Source organism: Gossypium arboreum, chromosome 8 (assembly GCF_025698485.1).
Source record: "Gossypium arboreum isolate Shixiya-1 chromosome 8, ASM2569848v2, whole genome shotgun sequence".
In the NCBI taxonomy this organism is placed as follows: domain Eukaryota; kingdom Viridiplantae; phylum Streptophyta; class Magnoliopsida; order Malvales; family Malvaceae; genus Gossypium; species Gossypium arboreum.
In genome coordinates this window covers 140566813-140574205 of record NC_069077.1, presented here as the reverse complement: position 1 = coordinate 140574205, position 7393 = coordinate 140566813, and the positions used below count along the sequence as shown (strand labels likewise).

Sequence of the window (7393 nt, the reverse complement as noted above, 5' to 3'; positions counted from 1 at the left end):
AAAATAATTTAGGTGATGATATGGCATAATTTTAGAGTGCCACATCATTATAGGGATCAAAATTGAAAAAATTATCAAGTTTAAAGATTAATATAAACTTAAAAAAGAGTTTTGGGATTAAATTAAAAAATTGTTAAGTTTAAGGACTGAATGTAGAAAAGTTGTGAAGGGTATCGGCATTATAAAAACCCCTTAATGTATGCAAACGAACTCACAAACATAAACTCCTAAGATTACAAAGGTAAAAACTATGGAGCATTTCTATATCACCCTTTTGTTACTCTTTGTCTCCTTCGTAACTCTCTCCCTCTTCGTCCTTTTTTATAAACACCGCTCCAATTACTCCGCCGATAACCTCCCTCCCGGCCGGCCAGGTTTACCCTTCGTTGGCGAGACCCTCGAGTTTCTCTCCACTGGATGGAAAGGCCACCCGGAAAAGTTCATATTCGATCGCATGGCCAAATACTCTTCCCAAGTCTTCAAAACCAACATCCTCGGTGAACCAGCAGCCGTCTTCTGCGGTGTCGCCTGCAACAAGTTCTTGTTTTCGAACGAGAACAAGCTTGTTACCGCATGGTGGCCGAGTTCCGTCGACAAAATCTTCCCTTCTTCATTACAAACATCATCAAAAGAAGAATCAAAGAAAATGAGGAAGCTATTGCCTCAGTTCTTAAAACCAGAGGCTTTACAAAGGTATATCGGAATAATGGACGCCATTGCCAATGAACACTTTGCTTCTCAATGGGAAAATAAAGAACAAGTCCTTGTTTTTCCATTGGCTAAAAGATATACTTTCTGGTTAGCTTGTCGGTTGTTTTTAAGTATTGAAGATCCTCACCTTGTTTCAAAGTTTGAAGAACCGTTTCATTTATTGGCTTCGGGTATTATTTCACTCCCCATTGATCTTCCCGGAACGCCATTTAATCGAGCCATTAAAGCTTCGAACTTCATTCGGAAAGAGCTTTTAAAGGTTATCAAGGAACGAAAAGTTGATTTATCGGAAGGGAAAGCGTCGCCGACTCAAGATATATTGTCGCATATGTTGTTGACGAGTGATGAAAATGGACAGTTCATGACGGAAGTGGATATCGCCGATAAGATTCTTGGGTTGTTGATAGGTGGCCATGATACTGCCAGTGCCGCCTGCACTTTCATCGTCAAATATCTTGCTGAGCTTCCTCACATCTACGAGCTCGTTTACAAAGGTAATATTCTTTTTCCTTTAAAACGTGATACATGCTCCTCCAATTCCTTCACTGGTGAGTACAGTTTTAATTAAATAATTTATTATATTTGCTAAAAACTCGATTTTCTTCGTCCAAACTAAAATACTAATCAATTTTCGATTCAATCTATACACGTTAATGGGTTAGGCTACTCGTTTAATATGAATGTTAAAATAGGTTCGGATAAAAAAAATTGAGTCCATTTAGAAAATAGGTTGAGCTCGGGCTTAAATATTCAAGTCCCAAGTTTGATTCGTTTTAAGTTTATAATACTTTATATTACGTTATTTTTATATACTATATAATTTAGAACACATTAGAAAAATAAACCTATATTAAATATATAATATTACTCTAATGTAAACATTAAAATAATTTTAAGATGACTATATAAAAAATTTCATAAATAAAAAAATTAAATTATTAAATATTAAAATAAAATAATATAAATATATTTTAAAAAATATGAGCGGAGTTAAAATAGAAAATACAATAATAATAAAGGAAATAAGCCACTTTTAAATATTTATTATTTATAAAATTAAAAATAATTAAAAAAGTTTATCTTAAAAGTCTTAAAATTTAATCAAGTATCTCAAAAACAAAATATATTTATTTTATTATTATACAATTATAATAAAATATATTATAATTAGACTCAAGTTCGATCCGAAACGTCCCTTTTATATATATATATATATATATATATATATATATATATATATTTCTAAAGACTTTTAAGTAGGAGAGAAAACTCTAGACACACCACTAGATTATCTTCTTCTTCTCTATTTTTTCATCATCTCCCTCCTCCACTTTCGTTGATACCGTCTATCAAGAATTATAAAAATAAAAATAATTGAAATTTACATTGATTTTAATATGAATAATATAGAAAAAGAGTCTAAGTCAAGGTGCCTAATTGGTTGGTAACGTGAAGAGATTAGAGTGAAATAAAAAAATAAATAAAAACCATGCAAGTTTTGAAAATAAATTAGATGTTTTTAACTATTTTTACGTAAACCCATCAATCTCTTTTCAAGAGATACTTTTTGTTTTTTTTTAATTAAAGTGAATAATTTTATTATTACTTATATTAAATAATCTAAATCTTAATTATCACGAAATGTTTTATTTCAAGAACTTAACTCATCATTTCACCAACCCTTTGAATTGAATAATACCCACTCACTTACTCAACTATATATATAATATTTATAATCGAGTTGATATACAGTTTTGAACAATTTTATTATAGGTTTTGATTATATTTGTTTTTTTATACAATATTTAAAACTACCCATAACCCCTCCTTAACTTTTAAATAGGAGGATAATGCATCTTAGCATACTCGAACTTACATCATCCTGTACTGACAACAATTTCAATGCCAATCGAGTTAGACTTAATAAATTTATTTTAACAAAATAAGTTTTGAATTATGTTTTTTAACATTATTTGATAAAATTTCAAAAAGAAAATTATAAATATTTTCTGAAAAATAGAATTTCGAGAACTTTTAAATTATTTTTATAACATAAAAATTAAAATTAATTATATATTAAATAAAAATAGATTTTGGTTCAGTTTTGAAACATGCATATCATAAATCATCCAAACAACTCGATTTTAGTTGGTTTTCAATTTTCAAATATTCTTATTCAGCCATAATCATAAGTCAATCGAATATGTTAAAATAATTAAAAACATATTTATTTATAAAATAATAAATAAAATTACAAGAATATTTTACCTTTTATATTTTTATATAAAAATTATGAAAAATAATTTAAACTTATAATAAATCTAAAATATTACACAAGTACGATGAAACTCAAACCTGAAAAATCTTGAAAATTTTAATTTTTTCATTTCAATAAAACTTCATTTATTTTTATATTAATTTTTATAATTCTTTTCACTTATATCATAAATCTAATTATAGTTGTTTATTAAGTGCAAAATTAGGACAACTTTTTATTTATAATTTCCAAGTAAATATAAATGTCATTTTCAATAATATAATATGATATAATATAATATAATATAATATAATATAATGATTCCTTCGCATGTTATTCCCTTCTTTTTTACCTGCCGGTGATTGTTTTACACATTTATTTGTGTATGCATGTGTGGTATATTCATTGAGCCGGCAAGAACAGTTTACATAGTTAGAAATAGAACTGTCAACAACCGGATTTCTTTAAAGTCAACTGCATGATTTTGGTGTCGGATCGATCGGATGAATAATTGGTTAGAGTATCGATCTAAAAAATGTTTTAGATTAATTGAGTAGCAAATCGGTATGGATCGATTGAACAGGGCTAAAATATTAGTTGAATCTAGATGCTTTATTTAATGATTATTCGGATCGGTTGAATTGGTGGTTGAACTGGTTTGATCATCGGTCCCGTTATGAAAACCTTAGATTTTCATAAAAGGTTAATTCAAATACATTTAAGGCTAGTTTAGCAATGCTTTTAAGAAATACTTTTGGGACAAAAAAAGGTTTTTCAGAGAAAAATACTTTTTAAACACCAAAAATTAGCCAAATACAGAAGCAGGAAATTTGAGCTTTTGTCAAAAACGCTTTTTGTCTCTAAGAAGTATTGCTAAACTAGTCTTTAATCTAAATCTAAAATGATTGAAACTCCAGATGATCTTGAAAATTTTAAAGGATTTGAGCTCAAAATGCCCTAAAAAGTTTGAAACCTAAACTGACCTGATCAAGATTAATCCGACCTGAAACCAATATCTGCCTTATTGATAGGTTTAGTTAAAAAGTTTGAAACCTAAATAAACCCTTAAAATTCAAACTAATTACGAGTAGATTAATCAAATTGGCAATGATTTGAATCTGATTAATTTATGCAATCTTATTTAAGAGATAATTTTTAGATTCCAATCCCTATAATCTCATTGATTTTTTTTTTGTAATTTTATTTTTTTGTTGATTTACAGAACAAATGGAAATAGCAAAATCAAAATCCCCAGGTGAATCATTGAGTTGGGATGACGTTCAAAAGATGAAATATTCATGGAATGTTGCTTGTGAAGTGCTAAGACTTGCCCCACCACTACAAGGTGCTTTTAGGGAAGCCATAAATGACTTCATTTTCAATGGTTTCTATATTCCAAAGGGTTGGAAAGTAAGTCACTTAATTCATTCATTGGGCCAATTCTAAAAACACTCACTAAATTATCAATAAATTTACGCTTTGGTTACTCAATTTCAAATAGTTCAGTGATCACTTTGTTACTTTTTGAAGATAAATGACCAAAATGTAAATTTACTAATAATTTAATAACTTTAGGTATAATTTACCCAAAACATAATATATATTTGCCTTTTTAACTTTTCATGGTTAATTGTGCAGTTATATTGGAGCGCAAACTCAACCCATAGAAACCCTGAATATTTTTCAGAACCGCTAAAATTCGATCCGACAAGGTTTGAAGGAAAAGGGCCAGCGCCCTACACGTTCGTTCCGTTCGGGGGTGGTCCTCGAATGTGCCCGGGCAAAGAATATGCTCGATTGGAAATACTTGTTTTCATGCATAATATTGTGAAAAGGTTTAAGTGGAAGAAATTAGTGGCTGATGAGAAGATAATTGTTGATCCCATGCCTATGCCAGCAAAAGGTCTTCCAGTTCTCCTTTATCCGTACAAATCTTAAATTATTTTTCAACTTTCATAATTATATATGTACCAATGCAAATGAAGCAATCTTCTTTGCTCTTTTTTTTTTTTAGTTTTTATTTTCGAATTTTTGTGCTTGTAATGTTTATGAATCAATATATTTTATGTGTTTTTTTATTATAAAAAAATTAAATTTATTTCTCTTGTTTAGAATTAGATAATGATATTATATTGAGAAAGCATCAAGTAAGCATCAAGTGTGTGGCCTAATCTTATTCATAGGTTGGGCTACTCGTCTAGACTAGAAGATTTATTCGAAATTTGAAAAGATTTGGTTTAGGCCCAAAAAATGAGCTTGGGCAAAAAAAATAGGCCTGTTTAAAATATGAGTCGGGTCGGGCTTGAACATTCAAAGCCGGACCCATTTTAGGTTTTTAATACTTTATATTATGTTATTTTTATATATTATCTAATTTAGAACACACAAAAAAATAAAACTATACTAAATATATAATATTACTCTAATGTAAATATTAAAATAATGTTAAGATGACTTCATAAAAATGAATAAAATTATTAAATATTAAAATGAGCTTGGGTTAGTCTTTTGTAAATATAGGTGGGTTTGAGTAAAATTTTAAGCCCAAATTTCAGGCCGAGATGGGCTTGGACAAGTATAAAATATGTTAATATCATGCTTACGCCTGACTCAAACCCGACACATAGCACCTCTAGTGTGGACTAATTATTTTAAAAATATTATTTAAATTTTTTAAAAGAAATTTTATTTTATTGAATGAGTTGGATGCGAATATCTAATTCCATAACTAATGAATACGTAGATTAACTATTTTCAATACATTTTAAAATAAATAAAATGTTAAATTCTTGTGATTGACTTGATGATAAGGGGCTGTTCACCCATAGAACCTACTCGGATTCAAGTTTTTGGGGAAAAAAGGTGGAGCCTTTATTTCTTCATTGTACAAGCCCAATTTGCGAGCCCAATTAATTCCAAAATACCCCAAGCTCCAAACAAATTAAAGTCAACCCATTAAACTCACTAAACCCATTAAACCTATTACAGCACAAATAACCCCAAACTGATTAAGGTTTTAAAATTTGAAACCCTAAATCACCTAACCCCAACCGACGCCTGCAGCACCGCCCTTGTCACATCCACCGCCCATTTTCCTGCAAGAAATATAGAACAAGTTATTAAGAAGCAAGTTGTAAGGGAAATTGCCTATAAAAGACCACTCCCAAAATCATTGTATTTTCGGCACTGGAGAGAAATAAAAAAAGCATTTGATTTTAAAACGCAAACAAAAATCAGTGAGTCAAAAGAACAAAATAGCCAATCAAGAGAAAAACACTAAATTCGAAAACAAATACCAAGAATCAGACATCTAGAAAACAAAGGGCTCGGGTAAATTGCCCTTTTGGCCCTCTACAGTCGCACGCGCATTCAAATGGGTCCCTTTTGTTATATTTCTCTTTAAAATCGGCCCCAAAACTTCATACTTGTTTCGAATTTAGTCCCTTTTTAGATTTAATGTGGTTTCTATATTATTTTTTACCATTTTTTTATTTTAAATATTATTTATTATTCTATCTACTACTTTCGTATTATTATTATCAGCATATTTTACTATTATTTAGACATTTTAGTTTTAATTAATACTTACATATATTTTATATATATTCATATAGTTGTTTTTTTTATTAATAGTCCTAATATATATTTTATATATACACATTTAAATACTACATCATACTCCATATTATGCATATACATATTAACATTACACCATGTATATATTTTTATAAATATTATATATATATATATATATATATTTAATATATTATATATCTTGTGTACATACTTTTAGTATTATCATGTATTCATTTTAATATATATGTATATATCTATGTAATATCATTAATATTTATTATTATTATTTAAAAAACATTATTATTATTTTTAGCATGTATATACTATGTAAATATTTCAAATATAGCATTTTTATTATGTATATATTTTTTTGATACGGATACATTTTTATATTACGTGTATACATTTTTAATATTATATTTTTATTGTTATGCATATACCTTAATACTATATCATTTATATATTTTTATTTCTCATATTATCTTACGTTTATATTTTTTAATAACTATATCATGTATATACTACTACTATATATCTATTTATGTAGTATTATTAATAGTTGTTTTAATATTATAATTATTTCTAATACGTATATATTATGTATTTACCTCTAATACTATATGTTGTATATTTCTAATACTATTATGCTATTACCATTACTATTATTATTATTATTATTATTATTATTATTATTATTATTATTATTATTATTTATCGTTATTATAAATATATTTTTTATTCTTATTAATATATTCTTATTATTATTATTTTCCACCTTATTATTATTACTAGTATTATCATCTTGTTATTAGGTTAATTAATTTTATATAGGTATTATTATGTTATTAT

At 27.5% G+C, this 7393-nt stretch overlaps 1 protein-coding gene across 1 annotated transcript; it reads left to right on the top strand.

Moving 5' to 3' along the window:
• The first annotated feature begins 213 nt into the window (after positions 1–213).
• LOC108465546 (beta-amyrin 28-monooxygenase-like) lies at positions 214–5062 on the top strand. The gene is made up of 3 exons (XM_017765896.2): positions 214–1205; positions 4191–4378; positions 4607–5062. Exons 1-3 carry the CDS (start codon positions 251–253, stop codon positions 4904–4906), a joined length of 1443 nt encoding a protein of 480 aa, XP_017621385.1. The 5' UTR covers positions 214–250; the 3' UTR covers positions 4907–5062.
• The last annotated feature ends 2331 nt before the right edge of the window (positions 5063–7393 follow it).

Excerpts from the sequence above, each read along its gene's own strand:
- LOC108465546 (XM_017765896.2), top strand. The coding sequence starts at position 251 with ATGGAGCATTTCTATATCACCCTTTTGTTACTCTTTGTCTCCTTCGTA. Across the intron at positions 1,206-4,190 it reads CTACGAGCTCGTTTACAAAG|AACAAATGGAAATAGCAAAA; the intron begins GTAATATTCTTT and ends GTTGATTTACAG. Across the intron at positions 4,379-4,606 it reads ATATTCCAAAGGGTTGGAAA|TTATATTGGAGCGCAAACTC; the intron begins GTAAGTCACTTA and ends TTAATTGTGCAG.